The sequence below is a fragment of the Cygnus olor genome, chromosome 1, assembly GCF_009769625.2.
Source record: "Cygnus olor isolate bCygOlo1 chromosome 1, bCygOlo1.pri.v2, whole genome shotgun sequence".
Classification (NCBI taxonomy): domain Eukaryota; kingdom Metazoa; phylum Chordata; class Aves; order Anseriformes; family Anatidae; genus Cygnus; species Cygnus olor.
The window spans coordinates 71,582,758-71,601,877 of NC_049169.1; the positions used below are offsets into that span (position 1 = coordinate 71,582,758).

The 19,120-nt window shown below is 42.4% G+C and overlaps 2 protein-coding genes across 2 annotated transcripts in view; one reads left to right on the forward strand and one right to left on the reverse strand.

Annotated features, from left to right (window-relative positions):
* Positions 1 to 4,776, reverse strand: part of BORCS5 (BLOC-1 related complex subunit 5) — a 94,752-nt gene extending 89,976 nt beyond the window's left edge. Inside the window, exons 1-2 of the mRNA XM_040545032.1 lie at positions 4,469 to 4,776; positions 1,273 to 1,382 (exon numbers count right to left, since the gene is read on the reverse strand). Coding sequence (XP_040400966.1) covers positions 1,273 to 1,382; positions 4,469 to 4,761 — 403 coding nt within the window. The 5' untranslated portion in view covers positions 4,762 to 4,776. The remainder of the gene's footprint in view (positions 1 to 1,272; positions 1,383 to 4,468) is intronic.
* A 114-nt stretch (positions 4,777 to 4,890) lies between these two features.
* LRP6 (LDL receptor related protein 6) overlaps positions 4,891 to 19,120 on the forward strand; it is a 127,050-nt gene continuing 112,820 nt past the window's right edge. Inside the window, exon 1 of the mRNA XM_040545023.1 lies at positions 4,891 to 5,263. Within this exon, the coding sequence (XP_040400957.1) occupies positions 5,209 to 5,263 (55 nt within the window). The 5' untranslated portion in view covers positions 4,891 to 5,208. The remainder of the gene's footprint in view (positions 5,264 to 19,120) is intronic.

Here is a 19,120-nt window from a genome sequence, read left to right on the forward strand (position 1 = left end):
CACTTAAACGGAGGTTGACAATAACATCGTAGATATTACACGTTAACCATTAGAGGGCACTCTTTTCTACTCTGAGGAAGCGTGCGTGTAACTCTGTCTAGCCTATCTTGAGGACTTGTCTAACAGCTAATAAAAACAAAACCTCTGCAGTGGTATCACGGTTGATGATACATAGTCATTTTCTTGAGGTGCTTAGTGTCTTGGCTGAATTGCAGACTAGTTAAATATAAATATATAAAATAAAGATACAGATATAAATATATTATATACTTATAAATATTCTCCCCAGAGTTCGAATTGGAGAGCAATGATTCTCTTTCCCTGTCATAAACTGCAGCTTTCCCATGCACTTCTCTAGTACTGCACTTTAGCCCAGAAGTGGTTACTTCAAATATTTCAATATATTGCAAATGAGCTCTTTCCTACACACCAATGGTGTGTCACAATGTGTATATTGCATAAAGATTGAAGTGCTGCATGGACGATTGCTAATTACTGTGACACAGTGACTTACCTTTCTTGACCATAGGCATAAATTCTAGTCATTAATCCCTGTGACTAAAATAGTGTGAACAAATATACAATCCTTTACCAGTAACTAATTTTTAGACTTCAAAGGCTACAGTGCAAAGCATAATTGGTAAACATTGTGGATGTGTATTGCAAAATGCTGAGCTCCATGAAAGGGTTCTGAAAAGGAAGTATTCTTAAATTGCTGTTGCTTAAAATGCACACACATTATGGTTAATAGAGCCCAGATGCTGACTGTTTTTGAAAATCTTAGCAAACTAAAATGAAATAGTGTTTTGGTGTCTGTCAGCCTGAAATGCAACCTCTTTTAAAAGGATGTTTTAGCTGTATCAACCTCGCATTACAGTACTTTACAAATTTTAGAACTATAACTTTCTCAAATGACTTTTTTTTTTTATAATTTGGCTTTGAAATGTAGCCATGGCTAAATATTCATAAGGAAAGTATTGGACTTGCCCTGTGGTCTGGTGGGCAGTGCCAAATTAAAATCAGAATCCTACATGGTTCACACTGAAAACACTACAGCTGAAGGAGAGTATCCTGAGGCTGTGCTGTTTTCAACTCCCTGGCAGATGTAACAGGAGAAAAGAGGTAGTAGGTGAACAGCCTGACCTTGGATGCACCATCAGCAGGAGTCCAAGCACTCCTCGAAAGGTGTAAAGAAAATGTCCAAGCCTTTGGAGTCATCTGTTTCATATTCCCCTTTGGGGTTATCACTGGCTTCCCACTGGACTAATTTACCTGTATGCTCAGCTGAACTCAAGCACCTTCTCCTCTGTGAAGTTTTTGTTGTAAGGATGTTTTCAGCACAAAGAAATGCAGTTCTCATCCTGGGCACCAGGCAACATATTCTGGAAGAGGAGATGGGAAAGAAAGAATGGGTGTTACACATAATGGGGAAAAATTTATGTAGTACTGAAGAGCAAGGAGAAGAGGAAATTCTAATTCTATGATTAAAAAAAAAAAAAAAAAGAAAGAAAAAAAAAGGGACTTGATTAGATGTTTGAGGGGAAAATTGCCACAGAAGTAGCAACAATGCTATTTTTTCTGTGTTTTGACAGACTGTGGGGAACCCTGCAGCCAGTAGCTGTGAAGATAAATGAGGTGTCCCAGCCTGGAGAAAATTTCTGGAATAGAGAAATGGCTACCAATCCAAAGAAATCTGCTCACAAGCTGCCCAAGTCCTGTTGAAAAGATGCGGTTGATATGGTATGGGACCAAAGGTGAGGGAAAAGGTATTTTGGCTTATTATTGAACTTTAAGAAGGGATAGATGATGATCAGGTATTCTATTCATCAAAAGAGTAACACTATGGTGAACCCATTGCTCTTGGAACAGGATAAACCTTGTCAGGCATATCTATCATATTTCTTAGAGCTGATCTTGTGTTGGGAAAGAGTTGGATGAAGTACTTTTGTTTATGAATATCAACTGCACAACCTAAGCGAAATGGCAAGGCGATGATCCTGGGAGTCAGGGTGTCTTATTATATCCGCAAAATGGTTTTAGCAGACAACACTGGCGAAGTCATCACTACGTCATGTCCCATTTCCTAAGCTACTTTGCTGCAGTCTTTCCTGCTGGGGGCAAGAGAGGACTTGAGCTAGAGTTTCAGTATGAATCTGTGCCCTTTTGAAGTTAGTGAGAGTTTTGCCATTGACTTCAGAGGGACCACGATTTCACCACGCCATGCCCATTCATTCTTGTTGAGACATTCAGTGAGAGAGCTAATTATGATAGTGGTTTCTGTGATGTGGGCAGCCACAAATTCATTTGCTGAGCAGCCATCTTCTCCTAGCAGCTTTTGCTCATTAGAGACTTTAGTCCCAGTCCTACAAAGGACCCCACTGACTTCCCTGGAACCCAGAGCACCGCTCAAGGATGCAGAGACCTCGGCTGTTGCTACTGGTTCCAGGAGCCCCAGCTGCTGCTCCTTGCTGTCCTCTGTGCCTGACAGAACTGTTTGTGAGGCCGCATTAGGAACCAAAACAGGGAAATAACCTGAGCATAAAGAAACCTATGCAAAAGCTTTTGTATCATTGAATCACCATCCAAGTCTGGGGGGAAGGCTGTGTAGACTTCTCGACAGTGGAAGCCTTTGGTGGGATTCAAACCAGCAAACGAAGATTTCTGTTCATAAGGTTAACAAAAATGGTTGTACCCAACAAGATGAACTTCTCGCTCCAACAGAAGAAACATTCCCTCTCTACTCTCATTTACTTCATTCTCACTTTAAACTCAAATAAGCAGCATAATCATTTCAGAGAAACCCCGCCTATCAGAGGCTTTTCTCTGTGAGGTATTCTTGCCTCCTCTTTTACTTTGTAAAAATTGCTACGACTGAGTTATATCTGTGTGTATGAACTAGAATCAAGGCTGAGAAACAGTTAGAACAGAGGTTTGGTCTTGAATCCAAAGCATTGAATAGAAAATGGGTTTAAAAAAAGCTACCTAGGCTTGAGTAGAGACATGAGGACTGTCTCTAGGAAGGGTGTGGAGAAAAGGGGATAGGCAGAGGCAAGTGAAGCCACTAATCATTAAATGACTTAGAGGAAATCCTATCAGGAAAGGAAAAGGCTTGAATTATAGGAAAATGGTGAAATGCACCAGCATAAGGGGTGACAGCATATAATGTCTGAAAGCTAAAAATAAAACCAGCCAGCTTGGACTACAGGGAAGATGTGAGAGCAAATAGGCAGGGGATCAGGCTCCCAAGGGAGACAGTCGAGACACCAGCGTGTTTCCAGCCAAAAAAAGATAAGATGCTAGGGGGAACAGCATGTAGAGAAATGTGTTGTGTGATTCAGGGGTTCAGGCTTGAGGTTTTCCTCAGCTGTGCATTACATTATTAAGATATGAAGAATTCATGATAGACTCACAATACTCCAGAAGAGGTTAATCGCTGATCATACAAAATTATGAGCATGTACCATAAGGAAAAAAAAAATCCTCCTTTTATTTCTCTCTGATTCCAATCAGTGAAAATAAATTGAATGTTGTGCTCCTTCTGCCTGTCCCTGCAAACCTGGTTGTGATGACACGGGGAAGATGAGGTTTATCTACTTTCTGGTACGTTTGTGCAGGGGAAGCCCTTTCCCTCCACCATCCGTGTGGATCTTGCTTGAGCTTGCTTATCTCCCCGGCTGACATAGCAGTAACAGGGGAGGCTATTTCATCCAGGAGAGGGTCAAGGACAACGTTTGGTAATGCAGACCTGCCCCTAGGCAGGTATTACTTTTGAGTTGTTAAAAAAAAAAAAAAAGAAGTAAACAACCTTGAAGGTCGGATATATATTTCTTTATGTAAAAAGTTTTGACTTTTTTTTTTTTTTCCCTAGTAAAAGCTGAGAGTCTGATATTATCACATGACTGCAGGAGCCTGATGTTAGAGTCAGTCTACGATGCCTGGGCTTTTAATCTGGCCCAGATGTTATCTCCTACTGTAATCATAAGAAAAGCTATGAAAATACATGTTCTACAGATACGAAATTAAAAGTTAAACATTTCCATAAGTTTCTAATAACCTTGAGAACAATACAGACTTCTGGGGGCAAGGACTTCAAATTTTGCTTCGAGTCATTCTGCCCTGCAGCATCACCCCAGCAAAGGGCTGCAACCGGCTGGCAGGGAGCCGTGCGCATTCAGACTTGGGTTTTCCTTGGAGAAACTTCCCCGAAGCAGGTCTGGAAAACCGAAGGAAACTGTGTTTCCTTGGAAAACTCCTGAAGCAGGTTCAGGAAAACGTGTTAGGGAAGGAAAAAACCGGAGGAAACTCAAGGAAGCTGCGATTGTTTCCCGTGGCGCACAAGGCAGGAGTGGGACGCCTTTTTGCAAGCGGGGCTGTGTGGCCACGTCCCGCAGTTTGCGGTGCGCTCGCTGCTCGTTTCGCTAAGAAATGGGCGTGCGGGAGGGGGCAGCAGGAGAGGGGCGGCCTTCACCTGGAGGAGGAGGAGGAGGAGCTGCCGCCTTTGTGCCGCCGCTCCGTGCCCGAAAGTAGTCCCGTCCCTGCCGGGCCGGCGTCTCTCCGAGCCGCGCTGCTCCCCAAAAACGGCGTGGAGGGAGAGAAAAGGGGGGGAGCCCCACGCGTGCAGTAGCCCCGCAGGAATTTGGGCCGAACCCCTCTGCCCCCCGCGGGCACGGACGGACCCGCCGCGGCCGTGTGCGTGCGCTGGGGGGGAGCGAGCGGGCAGGGGGCGGCGCTGGCATCCCTCCCTCTCTCCCTCCATCCCATCCGTCCGTCCCTCCCTCCTTCTGTCCCTCCTTCCGTCCGTCCCTCCTTCCAGCCGTCCCTCCCTCCGTGCCCGGGGAGGCGGGCGCTTCTCGGGGAGCGGGGCGCGGCGGCCGGGGGAGGAGGAAGAGGAGGAGGAGGAGAAGGAGGAGGAGGAGGAGGCTGTATCCCTGCGCCTGTGCGCGCCCGGAGGAGCCGCGGGGAGCGCTCGGGCTCGGGCTCGGGGGGTGGATGGCGAACGGCCGCGGCCAGGCGGCGGCCGGCATGGGGGAGAGCGGCTGCGCGGCGGGGCGAGCGGCCTGCTAGGGGGTGCCTCGCTGCCCCGGCCTTCCTCCTTCTCTTCTTCCTCCTCCTCCTCCTCCTCTCCCCGCCGGCCGGGAAGCATGAACAGGCAGCGGGGGTGCTGCTCCTCGCCGCCGCCCCGCCGGTGAGAGCGCGGAGCGAGGGAAGATGGGGGCCGTCCTGCGCAGCCTGCTTGCCTGCAGTTTTTGTTCCCTGATGAGAGGTGAGCGGGGAGGCGGGAGGAGGAGGAGGCAGGGGAAAAGTTGACGGCTGTGCTGCGAGGGGCCATGTTTGCCCGTGCGGGAGGGGAGCGGCCTGGCGGGGCCCGCTGCGGGGGCAGTGCTCCGCACCCCTCCTGGCATTGTTGTCTCCTCTAACTTAAAATAAAATAAAAATAAAATAAAATAAACAAAAAACCGCAAACGTCACGCCAGCATCGCCGCGCCGGCCGCAGGAGAAATGATTTTCCTCCTGTCGCTGCCGGGACCCCGGAGAAGTTTGCTGGGTCGCGATCAGCGCGCGCGGGGCTGCGCAGAGCCCCCCGAGTAGCTCCGGGGGGTGTCACTGGGGGCACCCCGGGCAATCGTTGTTCCGCCCCCCCTCTCCAAGGCGGTCTCTTGGTCTGTGGGATTTCGTGGTGAGACAGCCGAGGCGCCCTTGGAGAACGCCCTGAACTCAGCGACAGGGTCCGTGCTGGCTCTTGCTGGGGAGAAGTCACCTGTGGTGGCTGCATCCATCCTCTTGCCCTTGTGTTTTTCCCTAGATGAGGGAAGAGGATAATTGCTAATAGTTAGTCAACCGCACTTTAATGTCGAAAATTAGTCTGTCATTGACATCCGTGGGTTTCGATGAAAGCCAGAGTAAAGGTGGCTTAGGCTGAAGGAACTGCTCAGTAGCCAGTTGCTCAGCACTCTGGAAAACAAAAATTTTCCACTCCTCCATACCCCCCCCCCCATTTTTTTTTTCTTCTATGCATCTGTTTGCCATATTGTATCCTGTTTGCGAAGATACAAGTATACTTATTTAAATGGACTGCGTCACATTTTGTATTCCTATTGTGGCAGCGAAACCTCAATTTTCAAAAGTAAAGTTGGATCCAGAGCATGGAGAAGAATTGTTTCCTGATTAGTTCATTTTATTATGTCACGATCATACCTGGTCCTAATAAACCATTCATTTGGCTCTCACTTGCCATTTAACCCAGTCCAAATGACAGCATAGAAGTCATTGGGATGCATACTGTCACGCAGTATCAGCATGGTCACAGTCACTTCTTCAAATTAATCTCAAGCTAGTGATGTCCTACCGAAGTTTTTTGCATACCTGATGACGCTTAAGAAGAAACTTTGAAGAAACATTCAGTTTATAAACTGTTTATCTCTTCTCTTCTCTCACCTTTGTCTATTGCCAAGGACACTTGTATCCAAACAGCACTTCTCTTTCTTCTGTGTTCATGTGTTCCTGTTGTTTGATTACCTCCCTGGAGTCATAATCTTCTATTGGTGGCATAATATTAATTCCCTGATTGTTATTGTTACTTTATGTAGATATAAACAACAGGAACAGATGAACTCTGAAGAAACAAACAAATCAAATTTTAATGCGTACGTCCTCCCTAGTAAACAATCTGTACCGGTAGAATTGGTTCAAACGAGATGTGTTGAGTTCATAAGAGGTGTCAGCAGTTCCTTAATGAGGCAGAGGCAGTGCCAGTATCAGTATGAATACATTTATACGTGGAAGTAGAGGTAAAGTTACGAAGTCTGCTGTTTGGTTTGTGAATTCAGTGCTGTGAGGGGTGCCAAGCCAACAGTATTGGAGACTGAAACTCAGAAACTGGTATACGGGTGGGCTACAGCATCCTCTCTGCTTAGAGAACTCGCCTCCCTGTTCTCACTGGCTTAAAGCAACAAACAAAACCACCAACACAACACAAATGGACAGAGGTTTACAACTGAGCCATGATTATTAGTGTAAGGAAACTACGGTAGGCTGGTTTACCAAGCTGGAAAGGAATAAAATAGGTAGCATGGAAGTGCAGCACCCCGTTAACTAGTACGGGCTTGAAGTACCGGGCTGTTATTAGCCAGAGACAGAAGCACCTCGGAGGACTGTGATAAGCCAGACCCTACTGACATTTCAAGGGCAGGTATTTAGATTTGTAGGAGGTGGGGAGTTACTGTCATGACAGCCAGCTGTGGAGGTTTTGTGTGCTTGGGTTTTTGTTTGTGTTTCCCCCCCCCTCCACATATTGTGGCTGATGGGAGGAAGGGGTTGCTTTCCTGGAACACCCTGAACCACACCGCAGCCCAGCTGTTGTGCTCCTCTCCTGGTCCCAAGTGCTTCTTGAAGCCATTCCCCGGGGGTACCGCGGGGAAGGAGCAAGACCTGCTTTGTGGCAGCTGTGTGTTCTTCATGGCAGCTGTGAAACCAATGCGGTTCCTGGTACAGGTAGCTGGCAGTTGCAGAGAGGCAACAGCAGTGGTATCACATCTGTCAGGGAGCTACAGAGATCTGTGAAAAAGGTTTCAACTTATTAAAAAGTGTTAAAGAGGTAGTTCTGCCTTCACCAAGTATTCTTGGCTTACTTTTCCTATAGAAATAACTCTCCAGTCAGCATGCAGTTGCTGTTGTTTTGTTTTTTAAACCCTAATCATGCAGAACACGCACGAAGCTCTTGTTTGAATAGGGGTCTTATAAATGATGTTTGTGCAGACTTACTGAATGTTGCAGACCTCTGGGCTTAAGGTCAGTTAGTGAAAAAATGAAAATGGCTGTTTGGTAATGGGCATTTTAAAACCCCTTCTTCTCTTATGTGTTCAGAAGAGAGTTTGTCTGAATCTGTTGTTATTAGTAACTTGCTTTTGATAAGCAGAACATCTTTGCCTTTTTTTTTTTATGTGTGTCTTTTTTAGATGGTCTCATTTGTACGCAGTTTAGAGGAGCTTAATGTTCAAGACTTGTTAAGCTGTGACTAGGGTATTTGTGCGCATTTTTCTACCAAAAGTCCAGAAATGGGACCAGGCTTTTTACTTCTGAAGCAGGCAGGCTGGAGATGAAGTATGGGGTTTAATCTGGAGCTACCTTTTTACCTTCCAGGCTAAAGGTCTCTTGACCTAGGACTAGACAATACTTACATTTTGACAAAATGACTTTGAAATATCTTCTTTTATTTTTTTGTCATCACCATGATGTATTTCTCCACCCAAGCTTGAATAGACCGTATTCTCGTCATGTTTTTCCATTGTATGATTCCTTAGAAATCAGCACAACTTTGTCTGTGGTTTCCAATGCATTTTTCTCTTTCATCTCTCCATAGAGCAGTCTAAAATTAGTGTGATCTAAGGTGTTATAAAATCCACCATTACTTTAATAGTTTTTGCAGTTGCATCTCTGTGATAGCTCACTATCATCAGATTGCTTTAGCTTTTTATTTTTATAATTTTTCACTGAAAAATGAAGACGGAAAGCATGGTGGATTTTTTTTCTATGCCTGGGAGGTAAGGTGAAGTAGTTGTTTATGGCAAGGTGCGCTGAAAATGTGAGGAAGTTCTGGGTATATTGATGAAGCTGTGTATATCTGCTCACAGGTGTGTAAAGATGATGGGCTTCTTTTATCCTTTGGTGGAGTTCTATATAGGTATTTAGGTGAAAATCTTTGCTCATGTTTCCCAACAATACTGGTTAGAGGAGCATTAATCAGGTTTCCTTTTTTCTCTTATGAATTGATAACATCTGCACTTCCAGAGTTCCAGATAGTGAGGGAATTTGGCTGGAAGTTGTAGAATGGGTAGAGGCTTTTTTTTTTTGGAGGAAGATAGGTCAGGAGCTGGGGCGTAGGAACCTTTTAAACTCTGTCTTTGGGAGCTGAAGAAATCTGATTCCTTTGGACATGTGTAATCCACCTTTATGATGATGTCGCATCTCAAAAATGCCAGCTTCAAAATATCTGCCGCAGTGCATATAATATGGGATTTACTTTTTAGTTCAAATCAAGTAGAGCACAGATAATTATTTTTTTTCCTTCTGAGGGAGTGGGGTAGGGGAAGAAAACAGGGAGAAGCAGCTCTCAGCTTCTGATCTGTCACCATTCATCTCTTTTGGCAGCTGGTCTTCAAGCTTAGACACTGTATTCTTTGTCCCCAGCACATTTAACCTCTTTAATTTCCTATGAAATGCTAACTGCTAGGCTTGCTTTGCTGCTGGCTTCTTCCAGAGGGTCCCCATCCTTGTACAACAGGGAGGAGAACTTGTTATTGCTGATCAGCACCAGAAATGCATTTTTTTGTAGAGCTTTGTTGTGTGCTGCTGCTTTGGGCAGGGTCTCAGGCCTGAGTGCCCAGGAATGTGGCCAGCTCTTCTCCCAGCTCTCCTACTGGGGAGCCCTCACCCATCCACAGCCTCACCTGGGAGAGGTTTGGTTCGTAGACTATATGTGGCTGGTAAAATCCAGTGCTGTCACCCACTTCTCTGATGACACATGAAGGGCACGTACTTTGACAGCACGGTTTACCTTGGAAAGGAATTTCCCATGGGTGGGCTTGTACTAGCGAGTGGTGTAAGTCTCTTCAGAAGACATGGAGGGATGCGGCTGCCTCAAAGACTTGTGGAGCAGTCGCTGTTCTTACTCTCAGAAAGCAGCTGGCATTGCTTGTGTGGAAGTGGAGCCATTGAACCTGAATTCTGTGGCTGTTGGTGTGTGGATGGGATGCCTGGAATGAACGCGCAGTGACCATTTACACTTTTCAGCCAAGCACTTCGTAGTGATGGCTCTTCTAGAGGGCAGTTGCTAGTGCCTTTCTTCATGAGGTGAAAAAAGTTTTCTCCCCTAATAATCTGTAGTTACACAACTTGCACCTTGCTTGTGTAGTTTCAGAGTTTACACTTCAGAGTATAACACGCTGTAAACAAAGGAACTGAGTGATACTTTTATGGTAATTGTCCAAGGCTTGGAAGCAGAAAGCATTGCATCTCTAACACGTTGTATGTCAATGCTGGGTATTGACACCCTAAACGTTAAGCAACTTTTTCCTATTTATATTTGGCAGGCACGTTAACACAGAGAGCCTTCCTTAAGCTGTCTGGATATTCTTGTAGTTTATAAATACTTATGGAAAGAGTTTCACAGGTAGTAGGCTCAATGTTTGCTTTACATGGTCTGACTCTGATGGTGTTTGCAAGCAGAAATGAGCTTGTTGTTGTTTTTCCTTTTTGTTATGCTCCACTGTGCTGTGGTTATGAAAATAGGGGAGTTCTTTGTCTCCTTGTGATTATCATGCTACAGACCTTTCTATTTCAATGCAGTTGGCACAGTCCCTACCAATTTGGAAATGGAGTCAGACCTACCAATCAATGAATACAATGTGACTACTGTAATACCATTTGATTTTCAGTGTACTTTTAAGATACTTTTCAAAGTGTAGGTGGGGAAAAAAAAAAAAAAAGCTATGGCTTAGTAATATTTTGTTTCCTTTGCAAACTGTTAAAAACTTCTGAGAAAGCCTGTTAGCTTAAATAGAAGGAATGCTTTTTGAGTTTCAATATTTATATGAATAGAACAATAATAAAATGTTTTAAATATAAACAGACATGGAAAGTAGCAATGTTCATACAGATTTTTTCAGCATCTTGTTACAGGATCACATTACCTAAATAGAATTACTCCCTCATGATATAATCAATGTGGCAGAAATGGGATTATAGTTTTAATTCTGTTTATGAGGGCCATGTGTGAGCTCTTGATGTCAGATTTGAAAAGTAATCATATGAGAGAAAATCTTAATCAACTAGCTATATAATTTTGCTTGATCAAAAATCATTTGTTTTCTTTCTCTATGATACTGTAATGTCATTTTCTCATTTATATTTTCCCCCCTACTTTTTTTCCCCCGACCTGTTCCAAGGGGAAAAACATTTTTTTTTTAGTGTTTATGCCTCCAAAACATCTCAATAATGAGCATTCTCCTCTGTAAGTTGTCAAACAGTTCTAGAAGGTGGCTGCTGCGTTTGTTCAAACTCCTGAAGTTAAGAGCATGTGGAAGGTGACTTAGAATTTTAAATATTTTTCCTTTGATTGTTGTTCTGTCAAAGCAGTGAATAAAATTTTTGCTTGTACTCATAGTGTTAGTATTAATTAAAATGCTGACACTGCAGAAATCCAAAAATCCTCTTGCCCACACAAGGATTAGGAGAGTAGAAATATTGAAGTTAAGAACAATGGAGGAGTAGGAAAAATAATTTGTAAACCTTGTAGTGACTCTTATTATATCCATTTGGAAAACACATTTGTGTTTTAATAAATCAGAAACTTAAGTGAGGCTCAACAGTTAATATTTACCCTGTAGGTAATAGTAATGTTCATAGGTAATATAATTCCAAATTGGTTGGGGTGTGTGTGTGTGCGTGTTTATGGATTGTTAGATTTTTTTTTTCTTTTGGATTACCAGAATTAAGTTGTATTCAATAGGAAAAAGACCAGCAGCTGCATTTTTTGAATGGTCCTCTCTGTGTCTACATATATTTTTTCATGCATAAAAATGAATAATTTCTAATGTACGTCTGTTGAAGATTTGACATTAATTATGATGGTATGTGAGAGTATTCTGAGAGTTTAAAAATGAATAAAACAAAACCTGCAGGTCCAACTGTGTTTTAAAAGAAAAAAAAGTGCAACGATTTTCATCGAAATTCTTGAAGTATGTGTCCATCTGTCTTTACCCTTTAAAAATAGTCCCTAACTGTTCATTTGAGCTGGAATAGTTATTTACTAATCTGTAGTAAATTTAATATAGTCTTAAGTCTTAGACTGCTTTAAAGTGCAATTTTGGTTTGAGAACTTTTTTCCCTTTGGCTGATGGAAAGTTTAGCTTTAAGCTTGCACTGTGAGTATTTTGTTTCAGTTTTCTTATAAATCTGTTTTCTATTTGTGTGAATCGTGGCATCAAATCCTTCATTTTTTTGCACATTTTTTTATACTGTTTTGTCTTGAAGAAAGTATTGTAACTATGAGAAACAAAATCTGTGAACTTGTATGGACAAAAAATAGTGTTTTACTAGTAGGAGGTATAGCTTTTTTTTATTCTCAGTATTATGAGTATTATTCTCAGTTATGATGGATGAACTGACAATGGTGCCATTCACCAAGCTTGATCTGGCAAGTACGACACAAAGCAATCACTGGATAGCTGATATGTTGTTTGATGAAGAATCACAGAGAAGTGGAGATGAAAATGTGTTAAGTCTTTTGAGGCAGTGGAGCCTTCTACTCTCCCCCTAATCAGTTGCACGTTTATGTCACTGCTGACTGCTGTCACTTACTCTTGCATTGCACTTAGCAGTGCTGACAACTTTTTCTTGTTTGTCAGTCATTCAGTCCTCCAGCTGAGGTCTTTTGTGCTAAATTCTGAGGTCATGCTTTACAGCAACTTCCTGAGAGTGCTTCAAAAAACCTAAAGAAGAGAACAAGTAAACTTAAGGGCTTTTTATGTTTTGATTTTTTTTTTTTAACTTGACAATATACACTGTTGCACTTAAAGAAACATTAAGCAAAGCACCATATAGGCGAAGCATGCCAGCTGGGATAAATTGCTGAAAGTGTCATCTAAGGGTAGCTCAATGACTGTGAACTTCTTGTCCATGTGGAAAAGGCGTTGTTAGTTTCAAGGTGAACTAGTGTGTTGCTGCTCAGTGCATCCCCAAGCAGGTGTGCCGGCCGGCCCACGGGCTGCAATCGTTCCAGGCTAGCAGCAAACTTTGGAGCATTCCCGTCTCAGCTGGCTGAGGTGTGCAAGGTATATCTGGTGGCCGTCAGCCTCCCCAGGCCCTGGGAAATGGGCTGCCTCTGCCACCGCATCCCAGCACCGCGTCTCAGTGCTCTAATTTAGTGCAGGGGCTTAAACAGCACTCAGTCTTTCAGCAACATCATGAGGGATTTGATGCAGGATTTTTGGTTTGTTTTCTTACTCTTAGAACCTCTGTAGGCAATAATGACGCCAGAATGTATGAAGGGTAGTGTTGTTGTTTTTTTGTTTGTTTGTTTTCTTGCCGCTTTGTGACTCCTCCTTATAAGCAACAGGATCATGGCAGAAGGTCAGTGTTAGATGACAGTGCGGCTGCAAGCAGATGCCTGATCAGGGAGCATAACGCCCTGCTCATCCTAGGCTGTTGTGAACAAGACAGATTCAGCATATTAAGTTATAGATGTGTCAACTCTCTGTCAGAGTGGTGTCTTTTATCCCCATAAGAGTGCAATGGAAAGAGTAGGAGAGTCAGTGTTACGGAAAGATGAGCCAAGTCATCTTTTCCTTACTGAGATGGACAGTTGATGTGAGTGTGCTACCAAATGCTGAGGCATGCTCTGATAATTTGGAAATCAACTGCCAGCTTTGTAGATCTGTTGCTGACAAGGTGATTTCATGGGTGATGCCTGCCATTCAGAAAGTTATTTGCATGTCATACACTGGTGTTCATGGTGTACTTCAGTCATATGTGCTTTTGTTATACTGTGCCAGGTCTGCTGACTTTGTATTCCTGGACCTTGCATTTCTGTCCTTCCATGTACTTTTTTTCCTCATTCTTTTATCCCCATCCTTCTAGTTCTTTAGTAAGAGAAATTTTTTTTCCTATTATTGAGCAGGTTAAAGGATGATGTGCTGACTTTGTATCACCAAGTCTCGCCTTTGTCTCCACAGCTCCTATCTGGCCAAAGTCCTGCAAAACTAACAGTAGAGACATGGTGCAGAATCCAGGTGCCATTGTTGCGGTTTGGTGTCTTTGCTTTTGCACTGATGTTTTCACTCTTCTCATTCATTGGCAAGCCTGGCTGTTCCTGTCACCTTTTGAGTTGCCACCTGAACAGCCCTCGGATGTCTTTGGGATGTGGAATAAGCTTTAGGTTAGCTGAAAAGAGGAGAGAAGGACCTCTTGGAAAAGTTTGGGCTGCCTCAGGCTTGTTTACTAAAGTCTCATTGCCTGTGGTGTCCTGTAGGTATATTTGTGAGAACAAGGAGGTTTGGATAGAAGAGAGCTCTCCATTCACAGTGAAGGTGGAATGGGGACTACCGTTAAGTTCATTAGTCTGTGTAAAAACAATTATGTGGGATACATCAGGAAGGATGTTGTGATGGGCCACTTGGTGTAAATCCTGGTGCTTGCTGTGCTGAAACGCCTATATATTTCCTGGAGATTTTTTTTTTTGGTTGAAAATAGAAACCATCACTGTATGTGTTTCTTGAGGATGGGTCCCTGATTTGGGGGGAAGCTTTGTTTTTCTTTAACATATCTTCTGATTGATATGTCTCCCAGGCTTTTATTCCCAATGTTATCTCAACTGTCCATGATGACACTTACTTACTACAAACACCGCATTCAGTTAGTTTTCCAAAGAACTATGAAGTCTCGAGTTCTGAATGCAGCTCTCCCCCTGCTCCCACATGAGGGGTGGAACCAAAAGTCACAACTCCTGACAAATCTTTTCCTTCTTGCTCCTCCAGGCTGAGCAGCAGGATTTGAATATGCACTGAAACTAAATACACAGAATTCTTTTTAAGCATAAGCAGTGATGGAGAAACTTGAAACCTGGGGAGTGAGAGTCCTCACAATGTGACTGTTCCAGAACACTCTCCACCGAGAGAGTTTTTCTTACATTCTTGTGTTGGCTGTCTGTGGGATGTACTGGGAATGGGGAGGATTGTAGTACATACAAGGAGCTTTCTGTGCAGGATGGCTTTGAGGAGGTTGCAGTTACTGATCTTTGCTGATTATCTATACCCACTCCTCTGCTTTTTTTTCCCTTGCAGTCGGTATGTGGGTGCATGTTATTCTGTCACGGTGTCTGGTAAATTTTCTGTACTTTCTGTGCCTCATCCAAGATGGTGTGTGTTTGCTTGGTGCATCTCATCACTGTGTCTACTCTTTTCCAGCTTGTGTTTGCTGTCCTCGTGGCAGTGAGCTTGGCAGTATTGTTTCACCTTCAGGTGCTCAAACTTCTTCACTGAGACATTTAAGAGAGGGAGTTTTCTCTTTCCAATTTGAGGACATCTTCCAATGTAGCAATCCCCCGGCTTATTAGCAATGGCCTTCTGCATGGATACTTCTTTCCATAATTGTGCACCTGCTGAGTATGACTGGCCAGGCCACGTTGGGATTCTGGCAAATGTTGCCACAAATTTTGGTGGCCACCTCTCGTCTGGACTAAATTGGGGGTTCACAAACAGCTGGTTCAGCTAATTTGTCAAAGCCGATGTAGTTCTGCCTTTCTCTGTTGTGCTAGTCTTACATTTATCTGATTTTGTTCTGAACAGGTTCTGGCTGACAACTGGCTGAAAACGTCTTTTTGGTGGGTGAGGAAAGGGTATGGTAGCTTTCTGCTAGTTTAGCTCCCTGCATTGTCTCGCAGTGGTATTGGGTGAGTGCTAGTGCCAATGCGAAAGAGAGGTTGGAAACCTACAGCTGAAAGTGGAGCTGAGGAGAAAGGATGTGGCTGCAGTCACATCTTGAGCAGATCTAACAGGCTGCCAATAAAAGCGGGGAGAGCTGCTCCCCCTTCTAGCACCCTGCTGCTCGCCTTATGTTAGTTTTGGATTTTGCTGGACCTCTTCTTGAGTTGATTCAACTTGCTAACCCAGTCAAAACTTTTACTGATGTAATAATTTGAATCAGCTTGGGAAAGGGCCCGTAACTAAGTGACGGGGTAGAACGGCATAGCTGAGGGTTGCGAATGAGGAAAAAAGGGGGTTGGGGAAAATGAGGCAATACTAATTGTCTTAACCAGGCTAAAGTCCCTATGAGTGAAAGAGAATGAGCCTGTGGAAGGATAACACTGACCTCACAACACCCAGAGGTGTTATGGATCACTGGAAGCGGAAAGAGAGCAAGTAAGAACTTGTGGAAGTGGCATCTCGACTAGTTAAAGAAAAGTATGACAAATTCTGACAGCCTAAAGTTGCCTCTTGAATATTGAAAAAAAAATGCTAATAATAAAAGTTGAAAAATATTTTTATTTGTTAAGTGATTTTTACTTCTACTGGTTCATCCCTTTGCATCCTGTGGGCTGCAGTATTTTTAAGCCACAATTTTTGTTGTGGTTCAGATGTGTTAAACCTTAAATTTTGTAACTTTTGTAGTCTCTAAACAAACATTTGTTCTTGCTGGTTGATACAAAAAAAGGCTATTTTGAAACTAAGCCTAGCTTTTACTCTGCATTGGGTACTTTTCCCTAGTTAAAAGAATAAACTACATGTAGGCCTCTCAGATGGTAGATGACATGATAACTTTCACTATGGTTTCAATTGCCGATTTCTAAGATGGTTGTTTTTCCTTTTGCTTTAAAAGAGTTTAAGTACTTCTTTTCAGTGTATTATACTTTGATGCAGTTAATATGTGTATTTATGATGTATATCAAAAGGAAAGGTAGAAACATATATAACGAGTTCAGCTTTGACTTCTTAAAAAAAAAAATAAAGGCAAATCTGAGTTGTATCTCCTTGCCCCATTGCAACTTAAACTGTGAAATAGTTGCTTAGTTTTGAAAGGAGTTTCTCTTGGATTTCTTCCCTTTAGTTATTAGTATAGCTCATAACCGTGTTATTCAAGACAGCATCGTTGGGTCCTGTGTCTCTTTCAGAGTCAGTTATATGGAGCAGGATGGGATCTTCTGCCCCAATTCTCCCTTTGGCATTGCTGTTTGAGTCAAGTAAATAGCAGAGATGATACTTGGTACTAACGCTGCCAACTTCAACAATTAGATTTTATAGGATATTGAAGCTTTCGTGTTTTCTGGGAAGGGTTGGAGAGGGTGGGGGAACAAACCTGTTTTTTATTATTTTGGTGATGCATACTTCATTCCTGAATGTCGCAACAAATTGGAAAGCTTAATATCCTCATCTGCCAGCCCTGTGGAATGCGCTACAAGTTGCAGCTTTGAATCAATCTGCATGAAACTGCTCATCCTAAGCGTAGCTGTGTTCCTTCTGAGCTGTCATTCAAATAACTGGTATCATTCATGAAAAGGATGCTTTCTCCAACCATTCCTTGGCCAGCTCTGAGCTCCAACAACGAGTGAATAACCTACGCAGTGCAGTTGTGTTAGGCTCAGCGATGCCTTCAGGCCTCAGTGATTACACTTGACATGCCTGGTGTTCCAATTCACTGCATGCTGTGTGCATGGGTACTCTTGCTCTGTGTTGTACATAATAATGGAGCCCGTACTCATTTGTGCCTGGATTTACCTTTTTTCAAATGCTGGGCATGCTGTCTTATTAGAGAGAGCTCTGCCAGTTGGCTGCACATTTCACATGGTGCTCTAGGTGACATTGAGCTGGCTATTAATGAGATTTTTCAAGTCACGATTGTATGCAAGCTTTAAAAAGTAGATGATCATATTGCATGTCTCTTTTTTATCATTCTCAGTTTACCAAGTAGTTCTTTTGTTTTCTTCTGGAAATGCAGTCTTTGTAAGCAACCTGTACTTAAGGAAACTCTACTGTGATTCATTTTGAATCTTTAGGGTATGGAAAATTATGCAAGGAAGGGAAGGAGATAGCAAAGTAAGGTAATAAACATACTTAATAAAAGGTTTCTGCTTTCTGATTTAAAGATGTCTACCCCTTCTCCGTAGAAATATAATCTCTAAACCGAATATTTTGCTGCACAATTAAAAACTTGCTTTCTGGAGGGGGAGTACAAATTTAACATCCTTAAAAACAAAAAAGCTCCCCCCCCCCAGCTATTCAGGTATCTTTCTTCCAAAGTTTGGCATGAATCAATTTATATTCAGTACTTCTAAATTTAGGCAGACAGCCTGAACAATTTAGTTTTCAAAAAGAAAAAGAAAGAAAATAGCTTCCAAAGATATAACAGCACTTGTTTAATTTGTTTAGTTAGAGGTAGATTAAGGAGCTTCTTAGTTCCTTCAGCTTCTCCCAGTACACATGGCAGTGTCTTTGATAAACAGTTTTGCAGTAATGAGTAATGAGTAGTCTGCTCTTGGAAACTAACTTCAGAATTTTCTAAAGTGTGTATTTGTTAGGTGTTAGTATTTCTAATTTCAGTGTGGGATTCTGAATTCATTGTGATTTCTCATGCAAGAACTGTATGTGTTCTGGCAGTGTAGCCATTGACATTCAGAAAGGCACATCTTCGGCTCTGAAATTAGGGCTTTTCTGTTAGGACATACATCCTGCTAGAAATTTAATATGCCTACCTTCCTGATGAATAAATCTGGAGGATTCTTGTTAAATTTGTGTGGTGGCAGATAGACAAGTGTTCAATACGCCAACCACTGTATGTCTAGGTGCTGCTGTACAGCTCCTCTGCTACAGTGACTGAGTAAACACAGGGAAAGGTAGATATGTTTAGTGGTAAAAACTATGTACTTTTCTTAACCTTATGTAAAAGTAGGAATGAGGACAAAAATTTCATAATGTTATATATAGCTTGTGGTTAAGGAGAATTAAAGGGGCATATTACATTTTTAAAAAATGGTTGCTTCATGGTTGCTTCTTTCCATTAATTGTATTAGTCAGGTATCATGTATGAAAAATATACTGACTGTGCAAACTGATACAGTAAGCAAATAAGAGGAGTGGAGCTGAGTTTGAAAGAACTCACTGTGGTTCACTCATGTAAGTGTATTTTTCTCCCTACCTCTTCATACCAATATTGACACTCAAAAAAAAAAAATATGTATATATTCTTCTAATGCTGTTCTCTGCATTTTGTATTTGTATGTATTATATGTAAAATATCCAAGATACATAATTGCAGAGGGTATCAACACACACGTCTTTGATAGCCTGACATGAATTATTCTTTTATAGAAGTTTGTGAGGTGTATATTACTAAATTCTGGCAATAAATAAGTAAATAAATACTTATTTTTGCTCTTGTGGGCCAGTACTGAGTGCTTATAAAGCTGCTTTAAACTCATCTTTCATATTCTTATTTAAGCATCCTTCTGTACAGAACAGTGTCATTCGGGCACTTCAAACCTCCATTTTCTTTGTTCTATGCCTCCTTCTTTAATCTTATTTTAATAATGCACAGCCCAGAATAATGAGCTGCCCATGACCAAGTTACCATC